Here is an 18202-nt window from a genome sequence, read left to right as displayed (position 1 = left end):
CCACTTTCTCTGTTCTAAAGAAAACTGTGCACTTCAAACCCCATTTTTCATTTTAAACCCGTTAGACCATCAGAGTCAAAAGGATGGGAAGAAAAAAAAACACACTTTGCTTTAAACTAAATTTAGAAATCCAATTTCAAATTTTACAAAAATTGGGATTGTGTGTTTTAGAGCTATTAAAATGCTGAACTGACATGAACTATCATGAAAAGCTATTTTAATCAACAAAAAAAAGAAGTAGAACTAAAGCTCAAAAGGCATTTCCATCAAAGACATGAAACTCAAATGTGATCTTCACTTCACAACCAGCATTTTAAATTGAGGTCTCAAGACACAAGCCTAGACACTGAAAGAGACCAACCAATGTTACATAACACTTTTAGTCAGGATCCCTAAAAGCTTAACAAAAAGTTAGCATACCATTTTCCTTACCCATCATCTCCCCACCCCACACACAGACTTTCCCACAGGCCTCTCCCTCTTCCTTCCTACAATCCATCTACCTGTACGTATCTTTGTTTTTTGAAGAACTGGCCCACTACCTTGACAATATTTTATTATATTACGGTCAGCTGATAAACATTTTTTTTAGGCTATACAGCTGAAAGAGTTAATAATGTTCAATTCTAAGTAAGGCAAATTAACTCCCACTGTTTTGCCTGGGTATTAAAGCATGAACTCGAGTCCTGTTGAAGCCAATGGAAATGTGTGTATTTTCACTGCAATGATGCTAATAACATGCAAAAACACATTTAAAATATTATAGAAAGAGTGGGTATGTGAACTAGGCAGTTCTTCTCTTAAAATGTCAGTGAATCAACATGCCTCTGCTCTGCCTTAGGAACTAAGAATCTTTCATTTAACAGGGTGTTTTTGTTTTAAAAACTGAATGAGAGAAGAAATAAAAAGCAAAAGGAGCCTTAGTTCATTACTGAGAATTAAGCAAGGCTATTTTGATTGTATTTTGAACTGAAAAGATCACAAGTTATCCAGAAAAAAACCTTTTACAAAATAAATAAATAATCCCTCAAAGACACCGAATGTAGGTGCCAATATATTAAAGCAGTAATGTGTCCAGAGATCACTATGACATATTTCTGTTCACTTCCTGAAGAGTGTAAGTCTACAAAAGTTACTGTGACAGATGACTAATATTTTCAGATATGCTTGGCTGCCCTAAATAAAAACAAAAACATGAAGAACAATCGAGAGTGGAGAAGAGTAGGCTGAAAGCGGGGAGAGTAATACAAAAGTGATTTGTAGTCTACTCTTAGTGCTGTCAAAATTCTATTATGGGACAAGCTTCGGTCTCTATAGCAATGTAAGCAGAGCTACTGGTAAAAAAAAAAAGGAAAAAACAAATCCTTAAATATTAAAAGTGAAGTATCAGTCAGACTTCCATTCAGGGTATGCATCACATGTTTAAACATGAAATACTGCAGATTTCACCCACATTTTCAACAGTTTTCCCACATAAACTACAAACTTGCTGAAGAATTTGCTGCAGTAACAGTTTAGGATGCACTATGCACTGTTGTCGTGGCCGTGTTGGTCCCAGGATTAGAGAGACAATGTGGGTAAGGTAATATTTTTCATTGGACCGTGTCTCCCTCACCAACAGAAGTTGATCCAATAGAAGGTATTATCTCACCCACCTTGCCTGCCTAGAATGCACCATGTTAGAGAAAGCAACTTTGCAGCCACTTATATACAGTGGATCCCCTTTATCTGACAAGGAAATTTTACTTCAAAGAATAAAAAGTCATTCTCCTTCACCCCAACACAAACACACCCCACACTGGAAAAGAATATTTATTTGACAGGTTTCAGAGGAACAGCCGTGTTAGTCTGTATTCGCAAAAAGAAAAGGAGTACTTGTGGCACCTTAGAGACTAACCAATTTATTTGAGCATGAGCTTTCGTGAGCTACAGCTCACTTCATCAGATGTTTACCGTGGAAACTGCAGCAGACTTTATATACACACAGAAATCATGAAACAATACCTCCTCCCACCCCACTGTCCTGCTGGTAATAGCTTATCTAAAGTGATCAACAGGTGGGCCATTTCCAGCACAAATCCAGGTTCTCTCACCCTCCACCCCCCCACACAAATTCACTCTCCTGCTGGTGCTAGCCCATCCAAAGTGTTAAATTTATTTGAGCATGAGCTTTCGTGAGCTACAGCTCACTTCTTAAATTTATTTGAGCATGAGCTTTCGTGAGCTACAGCATTCATCGGATGCATACTGTGAAGTGAGCTGTAGCTCACGAAAGCTTATGCTCAAATAAATTGGTTAGTCTCTAAGGTGCCACAAGTACTCCTTTTCTTTTTGCAAGTTAACTAATAAGCTGAAGCATTACCAGTGTAAGTATTATGTGGATTACATGTGTTTTTCAAAAAACAAAACAAAATAAAAACATCTTTCAATTGTAATGGCATGTTAATAAGGCCATTTTACACTTTGATAGCTCCAGGAATTTCTGAATACACTGCAGGCGGCAACACCTTGATTGTAAAAATCCTTTAATACAAGACAGTCAGAGATATAACCTTTAGAAACAAGCGAAATAATTTTTTCAAGTCATGTAACCAGACACCAGAAATGGTGAAAAAAATAGCACTGCATGTTTGTTATTCTAGAAGACAGTCAGCATTTGGAAGAATTATTTGAACAAGCATTCTAAATGTATTAATACAGTGATATTTAATAACTATGCATAATGATTAGAGAAGTTATTTTTGTAAATGTTCCCCCAACAAGTATTTCCAGTTGAGAGAGCATTTTACTGAACCGTCAAAGTCTGCCTTATTTTCTTAAATCTCTTGCTATTACTTGAGTTTTGTTTTGACATAACGTTCAAAAGCAGGACAATCTGATTTTGGACTCTCCATTTTCACATCTAATTTTAATCAGGTTAAAAGAAAAATCTTTCCACAATTATGACCGAGATTTTAAGGAAAGTTTATAGCAAGCTTTAACTTAAACTTCAAAAACTTAACACACTTCTCTCTAAAATGAGGAGCCGGTGGTTGTGGTACGTGGAGGAGAAAGGTTCTGGAGGCCCAATTTAGGTTACTAGGTAAGAGATTGAAGTCCAGGACCTCCATGGCAGCACTCTCTAAAATGCTTCCAGTTCCACATCCAGGGCCAGTTAGACAGGCAGAATTGCAGCTTCTCAATGAATGGATGAGACGATGGTACAGTTTTAGGTTTATTACGAACTGGGGAACCTTTTGGGAAAGAAGGAGCTTATAGAGGAAGGACGGGCTCCACCTAAACCAAAACAGAACTAGATGGTTGGCTTGTAAAATTAAAAAGGCTGTAGAGGAGTTTTTAAACTAAACTTGGGGGAAATCCAACAGAGACAGAGAGCACACGATTCAGACAGAGATGATTTAGTTGGGGAGTGGTCCTGCTTTGAGCAGGGGGTTGGACTAGATGACCTCCTGAGGTCCCTTCCAACCCTGATATTCTATGATCCCTTAGGGAAGAATCTATGAACAGGGATTTTCTATATTCTAGTTAGGAGAAGAGGATAGAAGCAAAGGTAGGAATTGAATAGAAACAGTCAAATGAAAAAGTGTCCTATTCAATTACATCACATAATGACAGCTAAAAAGTGATAAATACCATAAGTGCTTGTATGCAAATGCTAGAAGTCTAAATACTAAGATGATTGAACTTGAGTGCCTGGTATTAAATGAGGATACGGATATAATAGGCATCTCAGAAACTTGGTGGAACAATGATAATCAATGGGCCACAGTAATAGGGTACAAAATATATAGGCATGATAGAGTAGGTCATGCTGGTGGGAAAGTGGCACTATATCTGAAAGAACACAAAGTCAAATATAGTAAAAATCTTAAATGAATTAAACTGTACCATAGAATCTCTATGGATAGCAATTCCATGCTTGAATAATAAGAATATAGCAGTAGGGATAGACTACCAATCATCTGACCGGGATGGTGATTGTGAAATGCGCCAAAAGATTAGAGACCCTATAAAAATAGAAAAGTCAGTAATAATGGGGGAATTTCAACTATCCCTATATTGATTTGTTATGTGTCACCTGAGAATGGGATACAAAGGTAAAGTTTCTAGACACCATTAATGACTTTTTTGGAGCAGCCAGTCCTGGAACTCGCAAGGGGAGAAGCAATTTTTGATTTAGTCTTAAGTGAAGCATAAGATCTGGTCAATCTAGATGAACAGCATAATATAATTAATTGTAACATCCTTCCGGGGGGGGGGGGGATACCAAAGAGCCCACCAGAAGCATTTAACTTCAGAAATGGGAACTACACAAAAATGAGAAAGCTAGTTAAATGGATATTAAAAAGTACAGTCCCAAAAGTGAAATGCCTGCAAGCTACATGGAAACTTTTTAAAAACATGATGAGAGGCTAAAATTAAATGTATATCCCAAATTAAAAACATAATAAGAGGACTAAAAAAGTGCCACTATAGCTAAACAACAAAGTAAAAAGCACTTAGATACAAAAAGGCATCCTTTAAAAATTGGACGTTAAATCCTACTGCAGAAAACTGAAAGGAGCATAAACTCTGACAAGTCAAGTGTAAAAGTATAATTATGAAGGCCAAAAAAGAACTTGAACAGCTAGAAAGAGACACAAAAACTAACAGTAAAAAAAATTTTGAAGTCCATCAGAAGCAGGAAGCCTGACAAACAACCAGTGGGGCCATTGAACAATCAAGGTGTTAAAAAAAGCACTCAAGGAAGACAAGGCCACTGTGGAAAAGCTAAATGAATTCTTTGCAGTGAAGACCGATGCAGAGGATGTGAGGGAAATTCTCACACCTGAGCCATTCTTTTTAGATGACAAATCTGAAAAACTGTCCCAGACTGAGGTGTCAATAGAAGCAGCTTTAGAACAAATTAATAAGTTACACAGTAGTAAGTCCCCAGGACCAGATGATATTCACCCAAGTGTTCTGAAGGAACGCATATATGAAATTGCAGAACTACTAACTGGTATGTAATTTAAGATTTAAATCAGCCTCTGTACCAGATCAGTGGAGGATAGCTAATGCAACACCAGCTTTTTATTAAAAAAAAAAAAAAAAAAAAGGCTCCAGAGGCAATCCTGGCAACAGAAAAGGTACAGAGAAGGCCAACAAAAATGATTAAGGAAATGGCACATGAATGGAACACATTAAAAAGACTGGAACTTTTCAGTTTAGAAAAGAGATGACTAAAGGGGGATATGATCGACGTCTATAAAAACACGTATGGTGTGGACAAAGTGATTAAGGAAGCATTATTTACTCCTTCAAGTAACACAAAAACCAGGAGTCACCCAAAGAAATTAATAGGCAGCAGGTTTAAATAAACAAAAGGAAGTACTTCTTCACACAACACACAGCCAACCTGTGTAACTCAGGGGATGTTGTAAAGGGCAAAACTATAATGGGGCACAAAAAGGAATTAGGTAAGTTCATGGAAGATAGATCCATCAGTGGCTATTAGCCACAACAGTCAAGGATGCAACCCCATACTTTGGGGTCAGAAGCTGGAAATGGGCGACAGGGGATGGATCACTCAATGACTGCCTGTTCTATTCATTCCCTCAGAAGCATCTGGCATTAGCCACTGTCAAAAGACAGGATACTGGGTTAGATGGACCATTGGTTTGACCCAGTCTGGCTATTTTTATCTATTTATATCACTGGTACAAACAAAATTCAGTTTTACTTAGTCACAATGCTTCTTACAGAAGAGCAATAGGTAAAATAATTTCTTCATAAATCACTTTCTTTGAATCACCCTCTTTTAATCTCAGTCTAGCAAATATGTTGGTGAACCTCAGCTCAATAAGAAATGCTCTTGCTTTCAATTAGCATTAAATGTTCAGAGTACTATGCTCATTTTCCAAAGCAACAGCATGCATATATTTAACAGTTTCCAAAGAACTCCGAGCACTCAATACACATGCATGGCAGCCAGACTGACAGTGCTGCAACTAATTGGTCCAAAGCACAGTTCGTTTTATTAGATCTAGCTATGAACTACAAAGGATTTTATGAAAGTTACAACTTCTCTGTAGCTTTTATAGTCTATTGGCCAAACAATTGTATTAACTAAAGCTTGCCGAAACACATTCACTCAGTATACCAGAATGATTCCCAAAATATTAAACAGCTTAATAATTAAGAGGGAGACAGAGGTGAGTGTTGATCAGTTAGAAATGGGATAGTGTACTGCACCTGTTAGTTTTCATTCTCTTTTTCTGGATCTTTTCTATGTTTACCTTATTTTTTAAAATGGAACTCAAATTATAATTGATGATAAATTTTCCTCTTAAATCTTATTTGCTTTTGGCCAATCTTAAACAAAAATTAGATATGAATTAGAGCAGCCAGGTCAACAGAAGAATCTGCACCAGGTCTTAGCTTGGAATAGCTACATTGCTCAAGGGTGTGGATTTTTCACCCTGAGTGCTGTAGCTATATCAACCTATGTTTTAACTGCAGACCAGACCCAAGACCTCAATTTAGCTAGTCAAGGTCATCCTGGGGAAAATATGCATTAACTAACCACAACCTAATCTTGATCTCGTCTAATTAGACAAGCCAGAGTGGCTGCAGCCAATGTGATAACATCCTGGGCTATATCATTTAGGATACTAATGGTAACATAACACCACACAGCACTTTCTGCGACTTTCTACAGATGATTGAAGAAGCCGCATCTGCCTGGATTATGGCAGTCCATTCTATGATTGACAAATATTTAACAGAGAAACAATGTGGATGAGAGAATATCTTTTACAAGCTCTTGAGCCCGTCTCTCTCATCAACAGAAGTTAGTCCAATAAAAGGTATTACCTCACCCACCTTGTCTCGCTAATATTCTGGGACCGACACCGCTACAGTTACACTGTAGATATCTAACAGGCAGACTGCTTCAAAACAGGGCAGTAGCCAATCCATAGTTTCTGCTAAGTACCCAACAGATTTTGCAGTTGAGAAGGATTAAGAGGTCTACAAGGATGTTCATTACACTATTGAGGGCCAATTTTAGGCATAAATTATTAGGAATCCAGACCAGATCTACAGTCGTGGTCATCAATTTATGAATGGATAACCAGCTCTTAATGTCTGACAAAGATAGGCTGAGAGGAATCCTGCCGAGTCCCCAGAAAAGCCCGGTAATCAACACAGGTTTAATAAAGCAAACCCCGTCCTCCAACAATACCATTCAGGGAGCCCCAGTTCAAAGGCACCACCCCCCTCCACCTGATAGTGATGAGGAGCAGATAATGTTACTACCAAAACTGAAGTAGTAGTCTGAGTTGTCTGGAGACAGGGAGAAGAAGAACATTATACATGTGTGAAAGTGAGATGTAAGTGAATGAAAATCCAAATATAATCTCAGATTGCTCCTTCACTCCAACTCTGTCTGTGTGTTGATATCTGAAAAACCTGAGGGCATCCCTGCATGCGCGCACATACACAACCCTCAGGTCCCTGTGGTTGCTAGAAAGTAGGAGCATTTTGTTCTCCCACCCAAAAGTCTCTTCCTTGCTATGAAGACAATAATGGGAAGGTAATCCACTAATCTATCCTTCTATTCTGCTTCACCCTCCTCAGTGAGCTGCTCCAGTGATAACCTCTACATTGCTTGTAATGTTCCCAAACTGCAGCAAAGTGGAGCTAACCTAATTTTCATCAATTTCACCACTCCCATATTCCCAGGAACACCACTGAAAACTGACAAAATGGTTGGTTTTCACAAGCTCCTGGGGAAGCCGTAGACAGCAGCAGAGGCACTAGAACAGCCTGTAGGCAAGTATTTTGGTTTCATTTTATAGACTGGAAAATAGTAAGTGTTTAAATGACTTGCTCAAAGTAAGAGGGGAAGACGTAGAAGAAGCCAGGAGAGAATCTAGGTCTCCCGATTCCCTGTTCTTGTGACAATAATGCCCTTCCTTCCATCTTAAGATTCCAACAGAAATGCAAATAAGTTATAAAAATAAAGCTGTGTCCTATTATGGAGTAATCACATTTCAGAATTGAGCAGAAGGCATGTATCTTTATAATCTGTCCCTTAAATATAAAGGCTAAACTGGTACGACTTCCTTCAGTTCTAAACTTTAAATATTTGAATATGCTTAGCTATGCCAAATATTTGAATGCTAGTTAGTATCCACTGTATTTTCTGTCCTGTAACTCTTGTTCACTCTTTAAAAGTCTTTACAAAAATCAGTTATGCCGCCCTCTGGTGACAATGTGAACTAACCAGCATAAGAAGTTAGTCCCATAAAAATTACCTCTCTCACCCTGTCTCAGCATACCTAACACTCATTTTAACAAGTCCCTATGTCAATGGGGAAACTACAATACAAAGTCAGATCAGATTTTAAAATAAGAGATTAATGTAACCAAATTAGTTTTTTCTTTTGTAGATCTGAACAAGTTTATATATTTTCCTGCTCCATGCCAGGTACAGGTAGGCATCATATGACCATTGTCACTCATGATCAGGGAGCAAACATTGTCGCATACAGAATAAGCTATAGTCAGCAGAAATGTTGGTCTCAAGTTGCAGTGGGGGAGGTTTAAGTTGGATATTAGGAAAAACTTTTTCACTAGGAGGGTGGTGAAACACTGGAATGCGTTACCTAGGGAGGTGGTGGAATCTCCTTCCTTAGAAGTTTTGAAGGTCAGGCTTGACAAAGCCCTGGCTGGGATGATTTAATTGGGGATGGGTCCTGCTTTTGAGCAGGGGGTTGGACTAGATGACCTCCTGAGGTCCCTTCCAACCCTGATATTCTATGATTCTATGTTCTGTTGTAAATCCTGTTTAGAAAGTGTTACAATAATCAAGCTTTGTGACACAAATCATCTGTTGCCATTGTAAAGTCACTGCATTGTGCATGTACAGCTATGTGTTTTCAGATTTGATAATTGATTTTCTGCAGTTTAGCAAAGGATCTGCTATTCATTAGGGACTGCCCTGCTAAATTTCAGGCAATGAATGACTCAGTAGAGACAAGCTTAAATTCAGATATATGCAGCACTTCCATGAGTCTAGGTTCTGCGATCGCTTGAAGGCTGAAGCCTTTGAAGCCTTCCAGCCCATCTTCACATGGCATTCACAGTAAGCATGAAAGGATGGCAGAAGTGCTATTTGGTGTTATATCTAGGATCTGGTTGGTGGTGAAGACATCCATGAAATCTTACAGCTGAGCCAGACATACTCTATTCCAAGCTACAGGATATAGCCGTCACACTTCTCTGTGAGGGCCATTGCCAGTTACACACACATTTGTTAAGCAGCATTTGTTAACATATGTTTGGTACTGTACATTGAAAACAAATGGTCAGTCCCTACTCCTTCATGATGTAGAATAAAAGAATGTTTGCCCTGAGACACTGCAAGCACTGGTAATATAACCCTCCACGCCCACGGCCTCTAAAACTTTAGATATAGATTTAATACAAAACTATGGTGAATATACATCAATGGTAAGCAAAGAAACAAACCTGAGAAGTTCTTCTAGAATGCATTAAGAAATCTCCTGTATTTACTCTTTTCTGCCTAATCTAAATATGGTAAAGGGATTTTACCCTGTATGGGGATAAATGATTTAGGGTGTGTTCAGAGTAAATGTGCTGTCATTCTTCTATGGAGAGAAGGTAGCCCCTCCCTCTGAGAACGTGAGAGGAGATGGCCCTGCCCTCAGAAGGAGGGGGACTGACAGCTGGAGGAGAAAGGGGGGTGTGGGGGGGGACACAGTTGAGGGGCAGAGGGGAGCCTGAGAGAGAGAAACAGAGTCTATGTAAACAAACAGGGAAAGAAGGCAGACAGGAACGGAGGGAAACCAGTACAAAAAGAAACACAGTAAGTAGAGAGACAGTCTGAACAGGACAAACATGCAGAAGAGGGTGCCTTTAGTTTAAAGTTGGCTGGTCACATCAGTCCACGTTTGATGGTGTGTGCCTGAGAAGCAGTGAGAGGCAAAAAAAGCATCCTTTAAAAAGCGGAAGTTAAACTGATAAACTAAACAATAAGAAGTCATCAGAACCAGATGCTTTTCACCCAAGAGTTCTCAAGGAACTCAAATGTGAAATTGCAGAACTACTAACTGTAGTCTGTTACCTATCATTTAAATCAGCTTCTGTACCAAAATGACTGGAGGACAGCTAATATGATGCCAATTTTTAAAAAGGTCTCCAGAGGTGATCCCAGCAATCACAGGCCTGTAAGCCTGGCTTCTGTACCGGGCAAACTGGTTTTAAACTATAAGAACAAAATGGTCAAACAGATTAACATAATTTGTTGGGGAAGAGTCAATATGTTTTTTGTAAAGGGAAATCATGCCTCACCAATATACTAAAATTCTTTGAGGGGGTCAACAAACATGTGGACAAAGGGGATCCAGTGGATATAGTGTACTTAGATTTTCAGAAAGCCTTTGACAAGGTCGCTCACCGAAGGCTAATCTTAAGCAAAGTAAGCTGTCATGGGATAAGAGGGAAGGTCCTTATGGATTGGTAACTGGTTAAAAGATAGAAAACAAAGGGTCGGAATAAATGGTCAGATTTCAGACTGGAGAGAGGTAAATAGGGGTATCCCCCAGGGATCTGTACTGGGCCCAGTCCTATTCAATATATTCATAAATGATCTGGAAAAAAGGGTAAACAGTGAGGTGGCAAAATTTGCAAATGATACAAGGAGGCCTAATCAGCACAGAGTAGAGTGGAAGAATTACTTCTTGGGTCTTGCTTACAACACTCCTGCTAACATAGCCCAGAGTGATGTTCAGTTTTTTACAACAGCGCTACACTGTTGACTCTCATTTAGCTTGTGGTCCTCTCTGACCCCCAGATCCCTCCGCAGTACTCCCTCCTAGGCAGTCATTTCCCATATTGTATGTGTGCAACTGACTGTTCCTTCCTAAATGAAGTAATTCGTATTTGTCCTTATTTAAATTTCATCCTGTTTACTTCAGACCATTTCTCCAGTTTGTCCAAATCATTCTGAATTTTAATCCTGTCCTCCAAAGCACTTGCAACCCCTCCCAGCTTGGTATCATCCACAAGCTTCATAAGTGTGCTCTTTGCCACTATGCATCAGATTTGTTGTTACAGATGTACCTGTGCTGCTCCCACCGGAACCTGTGCAGTCGGACTGGTGTAACTGAGGACAGAATTAGACCTGCAAAACTTTTATTACTGATACAAGGCAAAAAGAGAGTCCAGCGGAACTGTCAGCTTGAATCAGAAGGGCTATCAGTTTATTTAAAAAAAAATCTTACTTGTAATCTGATCACAGATACAAAAATTGAGAAATATGTAATACAACAATAATGGCAGCTTTACAGTCACTTTTCAGTGAAGAACCACTCTTGAGAATAAAGCAACAGCCAACTTTGTATCCCAGGGCAAGAGGCTCTGAAACTACTTAGTCATCAACATTCAGTCACCAGTCTGAGATAAATGTATGTCTTGTACTAGTTATTAAGAAGGAGGTATAGAATCCTATACAGAGCACTAGGGAACTGAATGTGGAGATGAGAGCACACAAAAGGAAGTAGAAATTAAAGCTATTTTCTAGCCAAGATTATAATCCTTATTTAATCAGACGTAGGTATGGTCTCAGGAATCTGACTGCAAGATGAGTGGGGGGAAAAAATGAATTCCTAAACTAGATAAATAAGATAGGTTACTGGACTATACTGGTTTAAACGTAAGCATTATTAGAGAAAGAGCTAACATTACATCAGCATTTCTACAATCAATATATGTGGGTTTGTTTAGCGAATCATGGCACAAGAGGGAATACAAAGAATATAATGAGTGGAGGCAAAGCTCAGAGAGAGAGAGAGAGAGAGAGAGGTGTTTATATTCTAATTCAGTTAGATTATCAAGACCATTCGGCATAGAAAACAACTGCTGGCAAAAAGCTGGATCCTAGAATGAGCTTTTTTGCATATATGAATAGTGGCAGTAACTGATTCAAGCAGAAAAATCTAATTCACTGAGGAAAAAGAATTCTTCAAAGCCTCACTTAAACGTGAGCTGAAACAAACTGCTAAAATAATTGTTTAGCTATCATAAGTAATTAATGCATTGTTCAAGGACCACAACCACCAGATCAGATACTTTAACATCAAGTAAACAGAAGCTCCAAAAACTGGAATGTAGCTACTCTAGTTTGTTTCTTCTATATCAGACTACACCACCATCACAAAGCTGCACAAAAACTTATCAAATAGTCTTTTAGGTTACAATGATATAGAACAGGGATGGCCAAACCCTCCAAGCCGCATACGACAATCTTCAGACAATCGAGAGCCAGAGCATGCCTGCCAGGGCTCAGGGCTTCAGCCCTGTGGGAAGGGGGGGGAGGTCGGTCTCTGGGCTTCAGTCCCATGGGAGGCACCTGACGGGGCTCGGGGTTTCAGCCCTGCTCCTGCTGAAGCCCCGAACCCCGGCGGGTGCGCCCCACAGGTAGAAGCCCTGAGACTTCCCTCTCCACGGAGCAGAAGCCCCTACCTCACCACCCAGCTGCAAGGCAGAGGTCCCAATCTCTTCTTACCCCCAGTCTGGTAGGTGGAGAATGAGGAGGGACTCCGCAAGCAACACTTTAACGGTAAAAGAGCCGCATGGTTTGGCCACCCCGATATATAATCTAATGTAGGAGGAACACAGAACCCAAACAGCTTGAACTTCTATGGACAGGAATAGGTTTCAAAGTGCATTTGTAATTTTAAATCTGAGTATTACTCTCCAGTTTTTTGGGGGGAGGATTGTGGGGGTTTTCTTGTTAGGTTTTTGTGGTGTTTTTGTTTGTTTTTTTAATGTTCACAGCTACATGTTTGGTTCTTTTAACAGCACTAAATCAAAGTGGTTCAATAAACTCCCCCTCACAAAGTTCTCCATCCCATCATATTCTATCTAACCTGACAGTTCTCCTAGACTGATAGAAAGGATGAGGTTTTTGCTTTTTCCATCCAGCATGAATATCATTACCCCTAAGCCATCCACAACAGATGGAGGTCTAGTCTAGCTTCAAGTTAAACCAATATAGGTGATGGCATATGCAAGTAACCGAACAGGAGAACCTCACTAGTCCACACTTCGGAACTCGCCCCTAACACAGTTGCACTGAAGAGAATTTTCAGTACACTGTAACGACTGTGCTACTGTACCAAGGCAAAGCCAAGTGAAGTCAGAGGAAGTTACCCAAATCTACTAGCTGGGCCGAGTTCTTATTAATGCCCTGCAACAGGACTGGGTCTTATTGCTGACCAGTTATACTGGTCCTATCAGATGAAGGAAACCAAGGCATGAATGTACTGAAGCTATGAGGGTGAAGAGGAACCAAGCCAGGAGCCACAGTATGACAGGACAGCCAGAGAAGTGGAGCTTTATAAAGCCAGCCCAACTCCTCTCCACTTCATTTCCCTTGTTGTCTATTTCACTCCATCCACATCTCTGTCCTTATTGGCAAATTTAAGGAGGACATTGATAAGGTTTAAAACAGGGTTGCTATTCTGCCATCTTTGTCCAAAAGGGGTGCTGAGGCACCTGTCAATCTGTTTTTATATTACCTCTAGGAGGCTATCTTTGAGATGAAAGTTAATACAGGAGAGGCAAGGAGAACATATGAGGTTTAATACACTCGTCTCATATGCACTTCTTTTCCAGGCCCCCTGCTAACAGACCTCAGGTTGCAATAGGCATCCTGAAGCAGGACAATGAAATAGTAGGCCTTGGAAACGTGGAAACAGTGGTCCAAAGGGATGGAGATGGAAGCTAAAATTTTTCTTTTAAAATTAGATATGAAGATGGAGTGAAATTGACAGTATACCCATTGAGGAGCAGTCTCACCAGGCCAGGGACAAAAATACATAAAAGATTGGAACTAAAACAATTAGAATAGTATAAATAACACCTGAAGATATGCTTTGGTGGCAACATTACAGTCAAGAAGAAATTAAGTTTCTAAATGCGGAGCATTATTATTTGTAACAGCCACAGTTCAGGCTGTCCAGGGTAGCACACTTCCGGAAAGATACCTACACTAATTACCAATACAAAAATATGTAAAACCTTTCCTCTATGGTTTGCACTGTAGCTCACTACAAGTCAGAGTTAATCTGATAGACACCATATTGGCAAAGCCTAATAGTCCATTTGCACAACGAAGGAGAATTTCTTACTTTAGAAACACGCTGTCCTACATTTTCAGCACGGATTCATATATTTTAGATTCTGTAGTCTCTGCCACTCTGAACAGTTGTCTTCTAATCCTAAAGTGTGCCGCACTATGCATTCAAGTGAACTACAAACTGAATCCTAGACATCTCCTAAGTGTCTAAAAACAAAGGATTCAATATTCTTAGAACAATACAGGCATACAGGAAGAAAAATATTCCTCAATGTATTCCATATGGTGCAAGTACTTTTTTATTATTATTAAATTATTTATTATTATTATTATTATTATTAAAGGAGCAACTTAAATTGAAATCCCTCATTAGCTTTTAGAGAAAGTCTGTAGTTTAAACAACACCACACAGAACGTTATCTTGCGTTTGAAAAGTAGTTCATTGGATTCTAGCCAGGAATGGGAAAAAAATGCAACAGATCCATTTACAGAAGAGGGTATTCCAAATGGATCAGCATCAATTTAACTGTTCCATTCTCAACTTCATGTCGAACTGTAAGTCATGATTAAAAGCTAGCACCAAAAGACTATTTTGGGGGCATAATAAACCTGAGTACAAATGCTTATTTATCAACAGATAAATCTTCCTGTAATCTGTCTGAGAATAGTAAGGATACCATGTAGCTCACGAAAGCTTATGCTCAAATAAATTTGTTAGTCTCTAAGGTGCCACAAGTCCTCCTTTCCTTTTTACACTGTGTCAAAGAGAAATAGCATGTATTTCAGAAGTGCTCATTTAGAAAAATCAACTGCTGGCTAAAGCAGCGTTCTAACTGCAGCTCATAAAATGTGGAGAACGCCTAAATGCACTGCGGACTAAGCTGCACATTAAAACTATTCTTTTTTGGCATAATAGGAAGCATCTTAAAGGCAGGCACAAAGATTGTGAGTGCGCTGTATTTTTCTGAGCTTATATTCTACAAGAACTAATCCGGCCTGTACTCAAAAATAAGGTTTAAGAGAAATTAGTTATTGAACAAATTGAGTGTTAGGAGATAAGGGTTGAGGGATTTATGTGGATAAAACAAACTTAAAGATGTATATGTTTTCTGTGAAAAAAGTTCAACTTAAATTTCAGATCTCAAGAAGTTTTTTCAGTCAAAAAGCATTGACATTTTGAACAAAGGTAACTGATTTTATTTTGCAATAAATAAATAAATAAATAAAAAGACTAAAATATAAATTAAAAATGATCACTACTATATTGATTAAAGCTGCAGTATGTTCAGCAGATACCAGAACAAGCAGAAGAGACATAGTCTACATAACTGAAATGTACATTTTTATCTGCAACATTAAGTGATTTTAGCTGGTAAATACATGGATATGAGTTCACATATAAACAATTACAGGTAAGGCAAATTCATGTGTGTTTGACAAAATAGTCGGGATAGGAGAACAAAAGGAAAAACTAAGGACAAACTGCATGTGATTAGATTACAATACCATTACTGGACCAAACCAGTTAGAGCAATTTCCAGGTTCAATTACATGCAGTCATATTTCTGTTTTTGAAACAGAAAATGTGGGTCTAATATGTAAATATGAGCAACACTGACCAAAACAATACAGTCCCTCAAAATAGAAGGATCTTTCCAAATGGCCAAAATTATTGTTTGAGAAATTAGGATGTGCACTAATCTTCACTGAAAAAACAGAGTTTCATAGAGTTTAAGGCCAGAAGGGACCATGATATCATCTAGGATGACCTCCTGTATATCATGCATCTGAAAAACTGAGTTTTTTACCCATGAAAGCTTATGCCCAAATAAATCTGTTAATCATTAAGATGCCACCGGACTCCTCCTTGTTTCTGTGGATTCAGACTAACACGGCTACCCCTCTGATACTTGTATATCAGGCCATTAAATTCCACCCAGATTCCCCTATATTAAGCCTAAAAACTTTATCAGACCAAAACATTTCAGTCCAAAACCAAGCTATAGCAGAAAACAGTGCCATCAATGCCCAAGGCCTGTACAATGGCAAGGAAATGATCCCAGCAGGCAAACCACACATGCTACAGAGGAAGGGGAAAAGCCCGTAAGATCTCTGCCAATTTGACCTGGGGCAAAATTCCTTCCCAACTCCAAATCTGGTATCCCATTCCTAGACTCTGAGAATGTGAGCAAGACACACCAAGTAGGCATCTAGAAAAGATTCTCTATACACCAGAGAGCACTAGTCCACCGCGTCTGGTGTCCCATCTCCAGCTATAGCCAATCTTTGAAGCTTCAGTGGAAGGCAAAAAGCCCAGAATACTTTCAGTCAACTGGGGAGGACCCCTTGCACACACAGGCCATAGAATTTTTCCCAGGAAGTGAATTAAATCATATATTTCAGAAAGCTATCTAATCTCTTCTTAACGCTCCAAGCAACAGTGAGCCCAGTGACTCCTGGTTAAGCTGTTCCAATGTTTAACCACACTGACTGCAGGAAAGTTGCATCTTATTTCAAACCTAAATTTATATCACTTCCAGCCATTGGGTCTTCTCGTGCCTTTGTCAGTAAGGTTGGAACCCCTCCAACACCAAGAGTACATCCCTATCAGATCTCTTTTCCATGTGTAAGTATCTAGACACAATAGTTAAATTACCTCTCAATCTTCAATAAACTGAATAAGTAGGCTTGGCAAAATTTCAATTTTTTGTATAATTTTGACAAATAATATTGATGTTTATGTTTAAGCATTTTTCAATTTTATCTATTTAAATTTTCAGTTGCAGAAAATTACAGAAGAGGGTCAGACAATTGTTTTATGACAGTACCTGTTGAGATTCAAAAAAGTTTTACAACCCAACAAAACACAAATTGTATATTTTGACATGTGGTGTTGACAAAGTAAGTAACCTTAAATCAAACTCTTATGTTCTCAAGCAGCATTTCTTACCTTGCCCATCTGTAAATCATCCAGGAAAATATTTTTGTCTGTGTATGGTGAAAATGACATTTATCAAGTTGTACTATAAAAATCTAATCCTTCCAAGCCTATGAATAAATTGATCTTCTTAAGTCTCACATAATAAAGGTTTGTTTTCCAGCCCTGGGGATCATTTTTGTTGCCCTCCTTTGAACTCCCCCCGGTATTTTCACATCCTTCTTGAAGCATGGAGACTAGAAGTGGATGCAGAATTTTAGTAGCAGTCTTACCAGTGCTGTGTACAGAGCCAAGATCACTCCCCTATTTCTGCTATTTGATATTCCCCTTTTTATACATCCAAGGGTCACATCAGCCTTTTTTGCCACAGAATTGTACAGACAGTTCATGGGCCATCTACAATGGCCCGAAATCCTTCTGAGTCACTGTTTTCCAAGACAGTTTCCCAATTCTGTAGATCTAAACTGCGTTCTTGGTTCCCAGATATACTCTCTTGGGTTTGGCTATATTTAAAAAAAACATTTTGTTGGATTGAGATCTAACCAAGTACTTCAGGTTACTGCCCTCCTCATTATTTACTACCCCACCGATCTTTTGTCATCTGCAAACTTCACCAGCACAGAGTTCATTTCACCACCTAGATCAGAGATAAAAATTTTAAATAGTGTTAGACCAAGAACTGAGGACACTGCTCAAAGCAGCCCTAGTCATTGCTATCTCCCCATTAACAACTATATTTTGAGATCAGTGAGACAGTTTTTAATCCATCCAATCTGTGCCCTATTAATTCCTTATAATGCAAGTTAGCTAATCAAAATGCCACATAGGTTTCTCCAAGGTATTTGACTCTGTGCTAAGTATATTAAAATCAACGTAGTTGTCTACCAGATCTGTAATTCTGTCCAGAAAGACTAACAGGTTTGTTTCACAAAATCTACCTTCCATGAACTTGCACTGACTCATATTACCTATCTATTTTAGCCTCTAATTCTCTGTTCAGTCCTGGATTAACCACTCGATTGCTTTGCCTACAACCAACTTCAAGCTAACAGGTCTGTAGCTTCTGCATCATTTTTTACCTTTTTTTAATTATTGGAACTCTGCTGGCAGACTGC

At 38.9% G+C, this 18202-nt stretch overlaps 1 protein-coding gene across 15 annotated transcripts in view; it reads right to left on the bottom strand.

Annotated features, from left to right (window-relative positions):
• KLHL13 (kelch like family member 13) overlaps window positions 1–18202 on the bottom strand; it is a 120209-nt gene that overhangs the window by 62985 nt on the left and 39022 nt on the right. The window contains exons 2-3 of one of the 15 annotated variants that reach the window (XM_073358552.1): window positions 17631–17724; window positions 17100–17137 (exon numbers count right to left, since the gene is read on the bottom strand). The exons of 12 other annotated variants lie outside the window; for them this stretch is intronic. In XM_073358552.1, the coding sequence (XP_073214653.1) occupies window positions 17100–17119 (20 nt within the window). In that variant the 5' untranslated portion in view covers window positions 17120–17137; window positions 17631–17724. Of the gene's footprint in view, window positions 1–17099; window positions 17725–18202 lie in introns of all 15 variants that reach the window. 2 more of the 15 variants (XM_073358539.1, XM_073358553.1) reach the window with 2 other exon arrangements.

Source organism: Lepidochelys kempii, chromosome 9 (genome assembly GCF_965140285.1).
Source record: "Lepidochelys kempii isolate rLepKem1 chromosome 9, rLepKem1.hap1, whole genome shotgun sequence".
Taxonomy (NCBI): domain Eukaryota; kingdom Metazoa; phylum Chordata; order Testudines; family Cheloniidae; genus Lepidochelys; species Lepidochelys kempii.
Note: the sequence above shows the minus strand (reverse complement) of the source record. Positions and strands in the feature narration are given on the sequence as shown.